At 39.8% G+C, this 16,857-nt stretch overlaps 1 protein-coding gene across 1 annotated transcript in view; it reads left to right on the top strand.

The window, feature by feature from the left end:
* ITGA4 (integrin, alpha 4 (antigen CD49D, alpha 4 subunit of VLA-4 receptor)) overlaps nucleotides 1–16,857 on the top strand; it is a 40,282-nt gene that overhangs the window by 1,455 nt on the left and 21,970 nt on the right. Inside the window, exons 2-11 of the mRNA XM_009333152.1 lie at nucleotides 3–139; nucleotides 4,507–4,606; nucleotides 6,947–7,053; nucleotides 7,152–7,281; nucleotides 8,623–8,690; nucleotides 9,370–9,499; nucleotides 13,028–13,113; nucleotides 13,450–13,509; nucleotides 13,602–13,739; nucleotides 14,720–14,831. Coding sequence (XP_009331427.1) covers nucleotides 3–139; nucleotides 4,507–4,606; nucleotides 6,947–7,053; nucleotides 7,152–7,281; nucleotides 8,623–8,690; nucleotides 9,370–9,499; nucleotides 13,028–13,113; nucleotides 13,450–13,509; nucleotides 13,602–13,739; nucleotides 14,720–14,831 — 1,068 coding nt within the window. The remainder of the gene's footprint in view (nucleotides 1–2; nucleotides 140–4,506; nucleotides 4,607–6,946; nucleotides 7,054–7,151; nucleotides 7,282–8,622; nucleotides 8,691–9,369; nucleotides 9,500–13,027; nucleotides 13,114–13,449; nucleotides 13,510–13,601; nucleotides 13,740–14,719; nucleotides 14,832–16,857) is intronic.

The raw sequence follows: 16,857 nt of genomic DNA, 5'->3' as shown, positions 1-16,857 counted from the left end.
AGGGGTGTCCCCGCCGGCGGCGGGACGGGACGCTGCCTTCAAGGCTGCGGGCGATTTCTTCTGGGTCCTTTCCAGATTAAACTGGCGTTTACCTCTCGCTAAAGGGCGAGATCGACGCTATCGCCGAAGAGCAGCAACGGTGGCACCTTTTTTTCTGTAGACAGGAAGAAATGCACCAAAACTTGGTTTAGAGAAGTCGCTTGTGACAGCTCCCGTTCCCACAGTTTTCTTTCGCACCTTTCAGCACCCAGTTCAAAAGCCTTGTGCGCGTTTCTGTCTGTCTCTCGTACTTCTCAGCAGAAAGCTAATTCAGCTTTCAGAGCAGAGGGCGAATGTAATTAGCTCAGAGATGGGGGGTGGAAGTATGTGCCTAAATCATCTTTCCTTCTGCAAAGCCTTCCCTTCGTAGAAGTCACCCTAAAGTAACTCTGAACCACAGTCGACTTGCAGATGGGTTCTCCCTGCTTGCAGATTTGTTGAAAAACTGAGTTTCAGGGAAACAAAGCTATTTTTGGCTGAAACAATTTTTCCAGCTGCTGCATTTAACCTAACTCCTCTCTACCTCCCCAGTCCCCATGCTTGGAGGCGTAACTGGATGCACGTATCCAACTTCCAGGTGTTTGATACTTGTTAAGAAGGAGAGCACTTTGCAATGGGTTACGGTGAATATGCATGAACTGCTTTGGGCTTTGCTCTTGTCCCCCTTACATACAGTGCCGTTCACTCTGTCCCTATGCTATGCATAGAAAGCTTCCTGAACTTTCTATCCTGCTGTGACCGAGACCATGCGATCCGTTAAAACTATGAACTTGCTGCCCAATAAGGATAAGAAGCGCGGGAAAGGGTTTTCAAAATATTTGAAACCAATGAAAGCGATAGTGCACCATGAACCGAAGGGCTTTCAGGGCAGAACGCGGCGTTCTGTGACAACAATGTTAAAACAATTATTTCTCTACACATCTATGCATAACGCTTAGAACTGATGGGTTCTATCTATTTTTTTCCTACAGATAGAAATAAGAGTTATTTTTTGTAACTAAAGTACGAAAACTTAAGATACTTCAGTGGTGCTTTACTTGTAGCCACATAAGGAAAAGACAAGCAGTTGCTCATAGAAAGAACTGCAATTAAACTTATTCCAGCCCAAGTAGTTCTTTTTATTTTTCTTCTTTTTTTTTTTTTTGAGTAATTTCATTCCCGTATTAGATATTGAAAAATGATGTATAACAAAGAGCTTTTTTCTCCAACTGCTTGTTTGTAAGAGGAGGCTTGCAAAAGTCAAAGTAGTCAACTAAAGTGGTGAAATAGCACATGCTAAGAGGCAATAAACCCCTACTCCTGTATTGGAGGTAAAAATAGTCCTTCGCTGCATGGGGGAAGGAAAGGAGGGGAAGGGTAGAAAGTTTCAGGTTCTTTGAAAACTACATACATCTGCAGTACTTCTCGACTTACGTGTTTAGTCAGTGGAGAAACAAAAGCTCTAACGAAGTATCTTGATGGGCTTTTCCTCAGTAGCTTAGGGGATTCTAAACAAAATGATGCAACAGGTGAATGAAAATGTTCATATGATTCCAAAGGCTTAATTTAACACAGCTTCTATTTCCAGGTCTAGAGGCTGTGGGTTACACAATGATGTTTACAGTCTTGTCCTGCATTTTTAAAAACAGTGATACCACAAGAGATTTTTGCAAAATATTTGTTTCCCTTAGTGTTAGATGACATATTTACATCACTAATGTATGTCTACAGTATTTCTGAAGTTAAATAGATACTGAAAAGAAGTGCTCTATTGTAAAACAGGTCAATAAGGTCAATGAAGAAGCCAAAGGCGGCTGTGGTGCATGGGATGTAAATGAAGTAGGATAGTATTTGAGTTGTTAAGCCTCTGCCATCCTGCCGAGCGGTCACAGAAATACACAAGGGAACTTGCAATTGCAAAGCTGAACTTAATTATCTCTTGTCTAACTCATTCAGGCTGTCAGCAACTTTTGCACATAATGGTTTTATCGACGCTGTGTCTTTCAGTCAGTGACCTCCTCATTTTTCTGCTTGGATTCTTGCCAGTTGACAAGTTTGGGTTCTGATCTCGTAGAATAGGGTAATTTCCGTTGAAAAATGTGCAGTGATATATTACATTGCTGGGACAGGCAAATTGAGAAATAGCTATTTCTATCTTAAATACTTGAATTCACATTTCTTTCAGTAAACGAATCTTTGAGGTAATAAGTTTCTAATTATGAGTCATAGAAATGTAGAGGTGACAACAAGCAATAGAAGTGGGTTTTTCCAAATGTTGGGCCTCTGTAATAAATGCATGTTAATTACTTAGAGACATAAATATGTTAAAACACTTTGTTTCTATTTTTCACTAAAATAGCCTTGAAACTCTCATAATGAATTAATGAAGGATTCGTGCACAATTAGGGAGCCTCTGATCACACAAAACTGCTGTTGTATTTTTTTATGTCACACATTCCTATTTGCTTCCTCAGTTGAGAAAGAGTTGCTGGGAATACTCCTGTGCTGCAATCATCCCAGCATCTGGAAATAACTCATCCAGGCATACTTTAGAGAATTTTAATGTTGTTCAAGGTGTTGCAGGGGCCTGGGCTGGTTTAAGAGTTGAGAGGAGCCATGAGATACACTGCCATGAGATACACTAACAGATCTTTGTCTTCCTAGTCCCTCACTGGCACTTTTAAATCTCTCTCTGATTACTGAATAGAGGAGTAATGTTTTGAGAGTTTCTTTTCTAGTTCTATTACTTTTGTCAATGATGTCAAGTATTTTAGACTGCTGATTTATTTTATGTGGAGTATTTTTAAATGATGACTTACGTCAGATGCAGACAGAGGCTTGTAGTCAAGCTCTAGGTACAAATACAAAATACAATGCTTCAAGTTTATTATTTGGAGCACTAAGTGTTTGTCTTCTACCAGTCTTCCTAGGCTTTTGAATTTCAAGGCCTTGCCCACGTCAGTTTGGGGTAGTCACAGATTATTGCGGAGGGATTTGCACAAAGTTCTTTAGATGTTTTGACCTTTAGATGTTTTGGACTTGCAAAACATTATAGAAATTCTTCAACAAAATTTCTCTCAGAGTTGAAACAGAGTGATTCATTGGCTAAAAATACAGAAAACAATTTATAAAACTTGCCATCAAGTCTAAACCAAAAAAAAAAAAGTTTTAACTACGAAGGTACACAGTAAATTCAGTGCATGTTGTTTAACATAAGACCAGAAAGCTTTGCCCGCAGTTTCAGCATTCCACCCTTCCTTTAAGTCCCTGCTACAATTAACCTGTGAACAAATTGCCCTCTAGCTCCCCCAGCTGAATCATTACAATGGAAAAGTGAACAGTTAATGGTTTTCCCCAAGAGGCTGACCTGTGTTTGTTCAACTTTGATTTCAGTAAGTTTTGCCTTTGGTAGTTTTGCTGTTTGATCTCACTTGCATTGCTCATACCCTGCCAGTGATCTCCTTTGAAATAGCCATAATATTCCAAGAAAGACAGGACCTTCTGGACCTAGGTCTGTTACAGAGTTATGGAAACAGCTGGCACTTAACTAAAATGTTTTGGGTAGAAGTGGTTTGAGAGATCTAAGAGGGATGAGACCTATGAAATCTGTGAAAAGAGAAAAGAGTGCCCTGGATGAATGAAAAAGAGTCTGATGAGGTCCTGACATCTAGGAGGAGGATATCAGAAGGCTTGTCATCTTTGCAGTAGACTTCATGGTTTTAATCAATTAGCAATAGGACCAGAGGAGTTCTGGGAGGATAAAAAGGATCATGGGAGGCTGTTGTGCATGGAAAGCACTGGAGCAAGTTATATAAAACTGGTTTCTCAGATGACATTGCAAACATCTGTATTAGAGTCCTTGAGGCCAAAGCTAGAAGTGGCTTTATAAGTTGTGACCTTATTTATATGCGATTGTGCTATTTCTGTGGATGCGTGCAGCGGGGATTATAGCAGAAGTGTATCTTCCAGCTGTGTAATGTACACAGGCTGGGCAATTACTTATCTCTCGGTGACTTTATGACAGCGCGTGCTCCTTTTCCCTGAGGCAACCAAGCTGCCGTGTCCTCTTGAGTGTATGCAGTGCTGCTCTGTTGCTTGTGCAGAATACAGCATTTTCTCTTCTCATTCAATAAAGCTTTTATAATGTCATACCCTGAGCGGGGACTCCTCACCGTGTCTGGGATGTCCAGCTCACGCTTCTCTCGCCCACAAAGGCCTACCATTTCCAAGGTGGTTGAATACTTGCCAGTCAGAGAAAGAGAGGAGACATAAGATAGCAGGTCAGCAGAGGGCCAAAGTGAACCTGAATCAAGAACATGTGCTGGAGCCAAGGAAAAGGGGAATACCTCCAAGGAGCACAAAGGAATGGTGGTGCTTTTTCTTGTTACGGACCTCTGAAATAGGCACAGGAATGAAGCACTGAGACGAGCAAAACTTCCTCTTATCTCTCACATCATCATTATCTGGTCTTGTTTCACTTTCTGACAGAAAGTCTCAGAAAGTCTCTTGAGATCTAAATTTATGATGCTGGTCGTCTCCACTTCTTCCATTTCCTGCAAATCCACATACACTATAAAACAAGTCCCAGGTAAGTCATTGTCATAAGAGAACGGAAAGCATTGCTAGAAGGGAGTTACCAGAATTGCCTTTTCTGATTTAAAGGAGGATTAATTCTTACACGTGGGAGTGTTATGGAATTTTGTTTTCTGAGGAGATTTCAATCAGATTAACATGCTCTATAATTCATGCAAACCATGGAAATGTCTCCCTTAGGAAGTGAGGAGTTCTACATGACATAACTCCAAAATTAAATTCCAAAAGTAAATTCCGAACTTGTGTCTGAAAATGGTATGTATTCAGTACGTGGAAGTTCATGACACTGACATTAGCCAAGTAGGAGAATTCAGAAGCTTATTGCTTAAACCTCAGTAACTGACAACCTGCAGAAGAATAAACTTCTTTTTAGTATATTTTTAAAGTAAGGCATTTTACTTTGTGCTTGTCTTGGAGTAAGAGCCCACATGTTGTTAATTACAAGATGACCTACAGGAATTATTAAATTACAGTAACATAAAATCTCTTGGCCCACAGAAAATTGAGTGTGATGTTATTATGAGTGCTAAGGTTGGTTCCTGTTTACTTGGATTTTGCATACTATTTCCTTGCTATCTTAGGGAAGGGCACATGGGGGAGGAAGTAGTAAAGAAGAGAAGAAGAAGGGTCAGATGCCTTTTGATCCTGTGAAGGGTGTTGCTTTTGGAAGAAGGTAGAGCACAGTTGCGGTGCGCAGGGTGTGTCGTCCTCTCTGCAGTATGGTGGGGGGTTCCTGACTGCACTACTCTGGTCTTTCCATTGGAGCAGGGACAAAGCGTGATGTTTGGAAAAAGTGGAGAGGTAGTATGGAAGTAGAAGAAATCAAGGCTCCAGCAGTTTCTTCAGACAAATGTCCATTGCTAGGCCTGTCACAAAACAGTAGGCAACAAGCTCTGAAATAAGGATGGATGTTGGGTTTTATTCCTACAGATGCTTCTCCTGACATTTTCTTACCATGTGATAAAGAATTATCTTGATTCCATAAATCTGGTATTTTCTCTCAAAAAGTCCATGACGTCCTAGATATAAAATCATTTAAGTCAGTGTTGGTTGTGAGAATGTACGTAGCAAAGCCCACAGTCATTCATCTTTCTCCTGGCTACTAAATAGACAAGGTGTATCCCTTTATCCTGTTTCCATACTTGATCAATATTGTGCAGTTGTATGTCCTGTAAAAGGAATTCAGCAAGTTCACTAAATTGGGAGTTTATTTATTTAAACTCTCTAATGCATTGGACAGTAATAAGTTTCAGCTCTGGTGTGAGCACAGTTTTGGGGGGGTGTTGATTTATGTGTCTTCCTCTCAAACCATGTCCCCGTCAGCACTGCTACTCTGTGATCTGTATTGGCGCCCTCTTCTGGGTAACTAAACCCCTTAAACCTCAAAAGTTTCAAGTTCGCCAGTAACTGCATTGAATCTGGGAAAGTCTTAAAAATTATGCAAAAGAGCTTGTTCAAATGACCTGATGTGTTTCCTTATTTTATAAGAAGTTTTTTCATAAATGTGTCATGCTGATGCATAGAAAATAGTGGTTCAATAATTTGGTTAATGCTTATTTATACAAATATCTTACAAATGAAAAGCTTGCTTTCTATAACTTAGAATGCTTTTAAATGTGTAGCTTCTCCTTACCGTGGGTACCACTACTGCTTTCTAGAAGGAAGCAAATATTTGCTAACTTGGCAATACTGTAGCCTTTTGGGGGAGTTAGAAGAAATTTCACTATGTTCTCTAAAGTTTTAAAAATTAACTCTCCTTAAGAACAAAAACAAAGAGCTACTGCTAAATAATTGCAACAGTGCAAGGAGTACACAGGACATGCATGCATAATGATCTGACATCCCCAGTAGAGATTGCAGTTATACACCCTTTACTTGATGGCCATTTGCAATAGAGATCATTTTAAGGTCTGCTACCAATAGATATGTAGTTGGAGAGATACTTGCTTTAGGCTAGAGTTTAGGTAGCATTCGTGGGTATTATTTGTGTTTCTTATGAACTTTTAGGCTGAAGAACACTTGCAAAGCCAGCCCTTCGTCACTGTGAGTGTAACGTCACTTTCTATCTTAATTTCAATAATGATGGAAAAGCCAATCCTCACTGCCAACCTATCGTGTTCAGAACCAGTATGCTCGCTTTGGCTATGTGCAGTTGTACCTTCATTCAAGAAGAAAGTGAAAAGTCTGCGTGGCCTTTGTAAGACAGAGACAGAAGTCAGGTCTACCAAACCTGAGTTACTGCAGCCTCCCTGTAGGGTTCTTGGGTGCTCCTGTTACCAACCACGTGGCCCTTCAGCTTGTCCCCCTGTTCAGAGCATTGGTCTTTGTGTCCTAGGCAACCCCAATGGAGAGAGCTGTGGGAAGACTTGTTTGGAAGAGCGTGATAATCAGTGGCTGGGTGTCAGCTTATCGAGACAGCCAAAAGAAAATGGATCTATCGTTGTATGTATTAACCGCTGGAGCTGCGTGTCTGTTTGTCAGACTGCCTTCACCTTTCTTATGCTTCTGTGTCAAACGTCATGTTTGTTTTTTATCCATAGGCTTGTGGACATAGATGGAAAAATATCTTTTACATAAAAAATGAACACAAACTCCCATACGGTATTTGTTTTGCCGTCTCTTCTGATTTTCGAACTGAACTGAGCAGAAGAATATGCCCATGCTATATAGGTAAGCAGAATGCTTGGGTCCTTTGTAGGGAAGGGTAAGATACATCATTGCATGGTGCGGAGTTTGTGAAGAGCCTGTGTTGCTCTGAGCAGGCTTTCTGCAGCCAAAGGTTTGAGGATTGAGTGCTGATGATACGAGCCCAACCTACGATGTAAATTTGTTAGCAAGATGTTTATCATTTCAAAGAAAAGCTGCTTTCAACAGGCAAAAAGTTAGTTTAAATAGGGCATCAGAATACTTGTTCCTTGGACTGGATCACTGAAGGATGTGTGCTTCTCAAAAATAGGCCAGTAGAGGACATCCTTCCTTCCTTTACTCTGTCATTTGCTTGCTCTGCTCAGGAGAGTGCCTCACAGCAGAGCAGCATTAATATCTGCACGTGATTGTTGCCGTCCACTCCTTAGCCGTTGATACAAAGCTGCTGTGGTTCCTCGACACAGCCTGTGTCCCTATTCCTTGCTTCCCTCCTGCCAAGGCTGGTGCTGTGGTGTGAGACCTTCAGTGGTCCTTCCTCAGAGGACTGCAGGAGCAGAATAAGAGTCAAGACCTGAAGCTATCAAACAAGTCCATCGCTGCCTTCCCTTTCATACCTCCTTCCCATCCAGGAGAACGATCTCATGACCCTGGCCCTCGCCAATGCAAGGAAGAGCTGACTATCTGGCCTTTCCGTGCAGACGGATAGAGTAACACCATCAAACGTCCTGCTGCTGGCTTCGGGGACTGTTACGAGCATTGGTGAAATCATGCTTTTATCTTCGTTGACTTTTTAAGTGAACAAATCTATGGATGAGATGAAGGGAACCCTGATGGGAGGCAGTTAGCAAAGAAAAGCACGAAAACAGAGCTGGGAGAGTTGGATGTAGAGGTAACCGCTAAGGATGATAGATACCAATGTGTCTAAGATAGCCATAACACAAGCCCTTCAGAGCACTAGTGGAGCATCGAGGCAACTCCTATCAAGATACATAAACCTGTCAATCAGATTATGCCTGAATTATACAGAGTGGAAGAGAAGAGTTAAGCTTATCTAGCTGTGCTGCTCAAAGTATTTGTGCTATTTCATTCATGGAACAATTTAAAAAGAAAAGTATAGCCTTTAAAGTCACAAGATTTCAAAGGAAGCTATGATCAAGTAGTACATAGTGCTTTGAGTTTGTTACAATATTATATTGAAGCTAAAGGCTATACAGTGGAAACCAGTGTTTTTAGTTTTATTACAGAACTGAAAACCAATGTTTTGGTTTTTTTTTTTAACTTGTTTCAACTTCTCTTGAAGACCTGGTAACAAATTCTGAAACTACATGCTTCTCATCCTTTTTAATATTTCTTGCCCATTCCCAGATCATGTGCGAAAGTTTGGAGAAAACCATGGGTCATGCCAGGCTGGAATGTCTAGTTTTTACATTGAGGTGAGTATTAAAGAAACCAAACTTCTCTCTCTATATATATATACTTACATATATGTATACATACGTAAAAGTGTATATGTAAATGCAAACATTAACACTATCTTTTTTTGTGGGAGGGAAAAATCAGACTTTTCCCATTTCTTTTTAATTGAATCTTGGTAAGACTTGAATGATAATTCCCAACTAATACTTTTACTTTTTATTCCTAAGAATACTTTTACATCTTACTAAATCCAAAATTACTTTTCATCTGGAAAAAGAGCATGAATATAACGGAGTATGAAGTTTTATTATTCTCTTTAAAGTCATCTGTTTAATGTAAGATTAACACTAATAACACTTACCTTCTTGCTTTACAGAGTAATATTCTGTATTATTTTATCTCCATTTCACCCTAAGATTATGATTTCTAAAAAACTCTTTTGAGAAGAGAATATCCTGTTTGTTACTCTCTTTTAAGTTGTTCACAGCTCAAAGTTTATATATAACCACATTTTTAGAAAGTCTGAAAAATGTTGTCTGTGACCTAGTGGTAATCCCCCAGTACTGAGCCAGATGCTTCTCCAGTAGCATTTCACTGAGTTCACAGGAGATCTAAAGAAAAGCATTTGACTTGTTTTGCTTATCTTCATGAATATTTAAATATGAATAACATGGGTTTGTTTTATTTTTCTTTTAGGACTTAATTATAATGGGAGCCCCTGGATCATTTTATTGGACTGGTTCTGTTTTTGTATACAACACAACTGCAAATACAATCCATGCTTATACAGATTCAAATAATCAAGTGAAATTTGGCAGTTATCTAGGTACTGAAAAATATTTAATACTTTACAAAAATATAAGTCAAAAGAATTAGCTAAACAGCTGATCTCGAAGTGAGTGCACAGTGTTTATCAGTGCTTTCTTTATTAGTCCCAGAAGCGAGGGTTCTAAAGATGTGTTCTGATTTTGTTAAGTATTATTTAATTATAAGGCTTCCTCTCTGTTCTTTTTACATGGAAGCTTCTCAAACATTGGATTTCTGTTTTTATCATCTCTCCACTGAGTTTCTATCACTTCTTGATTTAGAAGGTAGAGCTGTGCTTCTGGTTAGCAACGATTTGCACTTCACTCTTAAGTCTGAAATGCTGCCAAGGGCTTTCATAGCAAAAGACATAATGATTTCATATATAACAGAAATATGAAAAGTTGGTTACAGTGAAAGCTGCAAGGAAACAAGTCTTAATTGCATTGTCAATAAGGGGAAGTATGCTATGATCTTAAGAGACAGACTTGCCTACGGTTGTGATTTTTTTTTTCTAATTTTTTTTAAAATTCCAACCATATCTTGGTCTGGATACATGGGAAGGCAAACCTTATCAACAAATGTCTGCAAAGCAAGCTATGAAGCTCCTACTCATGTACCTATATCCAAGTCATTAGCTGGATTTAGTGCTAGAATTTATAGGGGTTTATGCCACAACCATCAGCAGCTTCAGTTTTCTCACTACTGAAGACTAAGAAAAGCTCGTCTGTCCTTCCTGAACTCCTGAGCAAGAATATTTTTGCCTGTGACCATTGGTTTTTGCATTTTCCCATTCATAGATCTGGTTCACGTGGATAAACTTTTCCTGTTTCCGATTTCACTCTTTTGACAATAGGAAGCAGGCATACGTTACGAAATAACTGTTAGAAATACAAAGCAGCTAATATTTCAGAATTCAGTACTGAGCCTTGCAAAGGCTGCAGTTGGGCTCTGCGGGCAAGTCAAGCAAAAGAGATGCTGGGTGGTAAAAGGTGATCAGATACCCAGATCACTATGGTTAACCAGTAACATTTCTAACCTTTCATAGGACAAATGAAAAACTTCAGAAAATGCTTGCTCCAGCTTTCCAGTAACAATCAGCAGAAAAAATATTGCACCTGTCTGAGGAAAAAAGCTCATTCCAGATATCTGCTCCTATAAGAGTAAGAATTTCTGTAACGAATGAGTCAAGTCACTGATAGCCAAAAGCCAGATATAGGCTTGCATAAGGACTGTGCTGGGGAGGGTGCAGGGAAAGCCTTCCCGCACGTGTGGTCTCTCTTAGTTCTCTTGGCCATCCAGGACATGAGATCAGCTGGAGTTTGATTCACAAATACTTCTCCAGTGACCTCATGCAACCGTAACAGCCAGCACGCTAGCTTGACAGAGCCATGTGTCCTCTAATCTTGCCCTTTCTACAGGAAAGTGAAAGCCAAGGCATTGGCTCATCTGTGTGTCTCTACCGTAGCAGCTGTGATAAACCTTAAATTTTGCATTATTCCATCCTATTTAAACTTCCGCTTTGTTCCCTCATAATAATACATAATGTGGTTGAAAGAATGAAAAGATACCTTCCTTCCCCTCCCTCAGCTTCTGCTCTGTCCCATCTTTGGCATCTTAAAGCCAAAATCTATTTAAGGTTAATTCTGTTACCAAATATTTTTTTTTTTTTTTTTTTTTTGGAAGACTGAGTTTGCCTCTCCCTTAAATGAACAAAAATATCCTTACCAAGTGGTGGAAGTATATTATGACCAGAGTGTAATTCAAGCGCATGACTAGACATAATTATCTACTTACACTATCCTTCTTCTGGCAGGGACTGAGAAGTTGGCTTCTTTATTTACATTTTTCATTAAACTGTCAAAGAGTAATAATGAACAAATTAGAGTCTGCAGGAAGAGTATGCAAAAGTATCGTAACGTTTTCCATAAGTTGGAAGAAACAAAGCTGTTTAAGTACCAGACAATTAAAAGAAAGAAGTTAGAAAGAGAAGCTGGTAATACATAATGTTTGGTAGTATTTCCTTGACTACTTCAGAGTATCTTGGCGATTAATAACTGACTTCTTTAAAAGGAATTAGATAAGTCAGTCAGTCTTTCAAATCAGCTGGGCCTGATGAAAGAGTAACCTTAGACACTTAACAAACTGCCTTAAAGAAATCACAAAGTAATAGGTAGTTTCTTTTAGGAATCTGAGAACAGCAAATGACATTTCAGAAAACTGAAAAACTTCAGAAATGGTAAAGAGGAGAGAATTCTGGGGCTGGAAATTAGAATTCATTTGACTATGCCTTTAAATTTAAAGGGTCAATTATGCGATCCCTCACCCCCACCAAACATTTTAATACCACAGTAAGAATGAGGACTATCTGATTACTGCACCTTCTTTTCGTGTGATTGCTTTTTGGTTTTTTGTTGGTTTTTTAAAAAAAAAAAAGTTCATTAGAATTACCAATGTTTACACTTCAGCAAAACCAAAGTAACTAGAAAATAAAGGTCAGAGGGGGTAAACTAAAGTTCATCCACTTAAGCTTAATTTTTTGTTGAATAAGTAAAAACTAGGTGTTGACCTTTAAATGATAAATTGCCTTGTGCACCTCTTTTAGCTTAAAATATGAAAAGAAAAAGCTGGCTTAATGAGAACTTGAATTCTAGACAGTTGTCTTCACAGATGAAAGATTTAAGGCTCATTCTCATCTGATCCAAGATGATTTTTCCATTTTCTCTGTATGCTGTGAAAATCAACAGTCATTCAGTAAATGCAAGAGCAGCAGAATATGTTAACTGTCTTCCCTGTTTCAACTTAGCCATAATGTATTTTGGAAAGAGTAAGGATGACTTGTGTAGCTACAGATGAAGGTGTTAGCCTTCAGTTTGCAATTCTGTGGCTGGACGTCTGCACCAAAATATGGTCCTGTTTGTTAAGAGCTGTCTCCACATACGGAAATACTTTGTTACATAGATTCACTTACAAAAGCTGATGCAACGTTTTCTTATTACATAATCAAGTTTTTGGTCCAATTTGTTCCTGACATTTTCATATGTGTATATCCACAGTGCTCTATGTATGTGTGTATGTATATGTGCCCATGCATATAAGTAGCATTACATTTCATTTTTCTGCAGTCCAGTTACAACAGTAGTCAAAGAGTAACGATTGAATTAAGTGTTTCCACATTGCGTTGTGTGGACACTTGATCATTTTTATTTGTATTACAATATGGACTCATATTCTGAACAACTGTAGAATATGCATTGACAGAAGGTGTTCGCAATTTATTGTACTGGGTTTTAAAGTATGGCGGGTAATTGAGATCCTGGGAAGAAAAGAGTGTTTCTGACACTTGATTCTGCTTGCTGGAACTTACTGTTTGTATTGATCTTTTGCCGATATTTCAAAAATTTTCTGTTTTCATTGCTAACTTGCATGAGGTCTGGATGTCAGACTCACAATAATTTGTGGTGTTGACAGCTTCTATACGTGATGCTCCCATTTTTTTTTTCCTTTATATAGCACTTCCAGTATTAAATAGTGCATTTCTAATTTACAGGATACTCTGTTGGAGCTGGACATTTTCTGACATCAGCCAGTACAGAAGTAATTGGAGGGGCTCCCCAACAGGAACAGACTGGTAAAGTAAGAGATTGTCTATACTATTGGATTGAAGAATATACCCCCGCATACCCACCCATGATTTTCCAATTTAGATTAACGTATTAAAGACAAGTATCAGATAGATATGATTTCTCATGGGGAGAAAAGTCAAAGAAGGAATGGGGGAGGATAGTCTAGATAACATTGCTGTGAACTATGGTGGTAAAGAAAGGTACCGATAGGAAATAGTAAATAGTTGTACCTTGTGATATTGTGTGTTGCTTTGCTGATTCTCTAGCACATGCTGTAGAGGAAGCACAGGACAGTATTTCAGATTACTGTTTGCTGAACTCCACTTATATTTTCTTTTCATTTTAGGCATACATTTTTAGCATTGAGAAGCAACTAAATATTCTATTTGAACTAAGGGGTAAAAAGGTAAATCTTTCATACTACTTTTCTGCACCTTAGAACTTCTAGCATGTCTTCATCAAAATTCAGAAATAACATTTTTTCTTGTTTGCACACAGCTTGGTTCTTACTTTGGAGCTGCAGTTTGTGCTGTGGACCTGAACTCAGATGGCCTCTCAGACTTGCTAGTTGGTGCTCCAATGCAAAGTACCGTCAGAGAAGAAGGAAGAGTTTATGTCTATATCAATTCAGGTTCTGTAAGTATTTTCTCTTAAAAACACATGGTAACACAGTCATTCTAGTATAACAAGCTAAGAAGAGATTTCTTCTCTCTTATCATACAGTATTTCAGTATATAGGAAAAACAACTCTAGAACCGCGATGACAACCCCAGCAGGACTGTGTAGCACAGGGCAAAGGCTAGCTGTATAAACTATAACATGTTGTTACTTACGCTAGTGTTAGAACTGAGGACAGACTGGTTTTGTTTCATAGTAACTTCAGGTGGTGACAGCCTGCTACTACAGCCTCTTTGCAAGCTCTCCTCCGTTACCAGGCTTACCACTGAACTGGCATCTGAAGAGCAACTTATTTAGCACTTCAGAAACAAACAAGGAATGAAAAATTTGTGTGCAGTTAGTGGTAGCAGTCAGGAAAGAGACTGGGAGTCCTCAGTTTGGCAAATAAAGTAACTGGACAGATCGTGCATTAGAATTAGCTTCCTTTTATTCTTTTTAAGGATCAGAAGTGAAAGTATAATCACTATTTTTTTGTGGGCTTTTGAATTTGTCTGGCTTTGTAAACTTTATCTTTGTTATCTTTTTTCCCTTCCTTCCTCTCCACACTGATACATATTTATTCTCTTATGCTTGCAATTAACGTTTTCTTCACATGTTTTCCTCACAGTCACTCCAGGATACCTACAACAAACTAAGGCACACACAATAGCCTTGAAGCACCTACTATTTTAGCGAACACAGTTTTCGCAGAGCAGTAAGCCCCTGTACAGGTGTTTGCTATGGGAACACATTGCTGTTCTCTTTCTTAAAGAACAGCTTTCTTCTTTGTTATTCTTATACTCAGTAATGTTAAACATCTTTGATAATGCTTGCTTCTGCACCGAGGAATTCAGTAGGATTATATATTGGCATCCAAGGCAGTTTTAACATTTTGAGTAATATTCCAGGTCACCTGGAAGATGCTTTGTTAATGTGCCATTGACTCTGTTTTCCTTCAGGAGGCAAAGATGGTAGAACTGAATATAGAGCTCAGCGGGAGTGACTCATATGCAGCCAGGTTTGGAGAGTCCATAGCCAATCTAGGAGACATTGATAATGATGGTTTTGAAGGTAAGTATATTTAAAAAAACTAAAACCCTTGGGTTTAATTCTCTCTGAGCAGTGGACTGTCTGAGCAGTGGACTGTCACGATAAACAGGAGGATTATGGAAGTCTCAGAAGACTTTCACTTGGTGACTCGACCTTTCTTTTCTAGGCCGCTGATTTGAAATATAGCTGTTTCATGGTCATTGATGTGTAATACCAAGAGATTAGGTTCTATCGCTTTAATAAAGAGCATGAGCATAAGGTGATAACATAGTCTGTAACTTTGGGTGCTGGACCTCAGGTGGAATCCCTAATCCTGTTTTAGACATCTGAGACAATGGTTGGGGAACCATTTGGCAATTTTGTCACATCATAAATAAAAATTACACATTGAGTCAAGATCTGCTTCTGTGTCACCCGTAGGAAGTACTAAACACATGGGGATATCATAGAATCATAGAATCATTAAGGTTGGAAGAGACCTCTAAGATCATCGAGTCCAACCGTCAACCCAACCACCATGCCCACTAAACCATGTCCCTAAACGCCTCATCTACACGTCTTTTAAATACCTCCAGGGATGGTGACTCCACCACTTCCCTGGGCAGCCTGTTCCAATCTTTAACCACTCTTTCAGTAAAGAAATTTTTCCTCATGTCCAATCTAAACCTCCCCTGGTGCAACTTGAGGCCATTTCCTCTCGTCCTATCGCTAGTTACTTGGGAGAAGAGACCAACACCCACCTCGCTACAACCTCCTTTCAGGTAGTTGTAGAGAGTAATGAGGTCTCCCCTCAGCCTCCTTTTCTCCAGGCTAAACAACCCCAGCTCCCTCAGCCGCTCCTCATAAGACTTGTGCTCCAGACCCCTCACCAGCCTCGTTGCCCTTCTCTGGACACGCTCTAACACCTCAACATCCTTCTTGCAGCGAGGGGCCCAAAACTGAACCCAGTATTCGAGGTGCGGCCTCACCAGTGCCGAGTACAGGGGCACGATCACTTCCCTGCTCCTGCTGGCCACACTATATCTGATACAGGCCAGGATGTCATTGGACTTCTTGGCCGCCTGGGCAAAAACGTCCTGCAAGCTGGGAGACTATTGTGGGACTACTTCCCACTCAAGCCGTCAGATGACTCATGAATTGCCTATCATGGGCTTCCAGTGGGGCTAGGATAGAGAACACAGGGAAGGACTTCGATGGCCATGCCCGGATAGTGAATTGAAAATATTAATGGGGCTCTGAGGGAGCTTTTTCTTCCTGTTATCTATACAGGAGAATCTATTTCAGGCACATAAAGTTAGATGCCTAAACAGAAACTGAGAATCCCTTCCTTCCCCACTGCCCAAGCTGAAACACCCTCTTTAAATATGATGAGATGTGGGCTGACGTTTCCATTGATGTTGTTCAGGTGGAACCTGCTCAGAGAGCAGAGAGATTCAGTCTCCAGACTTGTGTCTAACTTCTGTAATAAGCATAAAAGTAATAGATATTGAAAAGAGAATGCCTTGTGAAAGTTACAGATAAAAGGTATTTTAGTTAAAGAAAACAGATGAAAGGATGTAAGATGCGTTAAAACATCTAGAACGACTCTCATGGCCTTCTACTTCCCCTCTGCTTCCAGTCAGGCTGCCTAAAATGTATTTGCTACAGAAAGCCCCATGGTCTACTGCTCTCAGCTTCTTTCCTTCCAAGACCATTCAGTAGCTGTTTAGGTAGCCTGCAAAAACACAGCCAACTGGGAGGCCTCCAGCTAGACTGAAGACAAGCAGAGGGGACCTGGCCCAGTGGCTTCATTCATCTTGTCATGGTTTCAAACAAATAGGAATGGCCAGTATTCCTGTCTGGAAAGCTGGCATGTGCTCCCCTCCAGCAGAAGGGCAGGCACAATAGGCTGTGTAGGGACAGCATAAAAACATGACAGGCGTTTTCTACTGTTCAAAAATTCATAAACAGTTTCAGTTTTTCCATCATCAAAACTTGGACTGTATGCAGGGAGCTGATATCCTTTGTGCAAAAACTGTCAGCTTTTTCTGGGCTGTATCTTTACCAG

The sequence above is a fragment of the Pygoscelis adeliae genome, unplaced genomic scaffold (genome assembly GCF_000699105.1).
Source record: "Pygoscelis adeliae isolate BGI_AS28 unplaced genomic scaffold, ASM69910v1 Scaffold160, whole genome shotgun sequence".
In the NCBI taxonomy this organism is placed as follows: Eukaryota; Metazoa; Chordata; class Aves; order Sphenisciformes; family Spheniscidae; genus Pygoscelis; species Pygoscelis adeliae.
Note: the sequence above shows the minus strand (reverse complement) of the source record. Positions and strands in the feature narration are given on the sequence as shown.